Source organism: Chaetura pelagica, unplaced genomic scaffold (assembly GCF_000747805.2).
Source record: "Chaetura pelagica isolate M959 unplaced genomic scaffold, ChaPel_1.0 scaffold493, whole genome shotgun sequence".
Lineage (NCBI taxonomy): Eukaryota > Metazoa > Chordata > Aves > Apodiformes > Apodidae > Chaetura > Chaetura pelagica.
Window position 1 is genome coordinate 41076 of NW_009952696.1, and position 546 is coordinate 41621.

Below are 546 nucleotides of genomic sequence, written 5' to 3' on the forward strand. Positions count from 1 at the left end.
GGTCCTAAGGAAGTACATGAAGCCGGGCAATGAGGACCCCCAGGGGTGCGCGCCGAGCTGGGTAAGGAGTCCTGGGAGTGCACATGGACTCGGGGATTCACATGGAGCCGGGTGAGCAGGGGGTCCCAGGGGAGGGGGGGTGTACAGGGCCGGGCAATGGCGAGCTTCAGGGATGTGTATGGGACTGGGTGGGGGTCCCGGGAGTGTGGATGGAGCCAAGTCGGGGTTCCTAGGGGTGCACATGGAGCTGGGCAGCTGGGAGCCCTGGGGGTGCGCTCAGAGCCGAGCGGGGTGCCCCGGGGATGCGCAAAGGGCTGGGCGGAGGGTCTCAGGGGTGCTCCTGGAGCCAGGCGGGGTTCCCGGGGGTGCTCAGGGAGCCGGGGCAGGGGTCCGGGGGTCTCTATACCTTGAAGAGCGCGGCGTCCTGCTGCTGCCGGTAATCCTGCTTGGCCGCGTGTTTCCAGGGGATGCGGAACAGCGTGCGGTGCCGGTTCTCCCAGCGCAGCCCCGGGTACCGGCCGCTGTCGATCTCGGCGATCAGCCACC

General features: G+C 68.9%; 1 protein-coding gene across 1 annotated transcript in view; it reads right to left on the reverse strand.

Annotated features, from left to right (window-relative positions):
- Positions 1-544, reverse strand: part of LOC104385530 (interferon regulatory factor 4-like) — a gene marked incomplete at its 5' end in the record, with an annotated part of 8090 nt that extends 7546 nt beyond the window's left edge. Inside the window, one exon of the mRNA XM_009993998.1 lies at positions 407-544. Coding sequence (XP_009992300.1) covers positions 407-544 — 138 coding nt within the window. The remainder of the gene's footprint in view (positions 1-406) is intronic.
- Between the last annotated feature and the right edge of the window lie 2 nt (positions 545-546).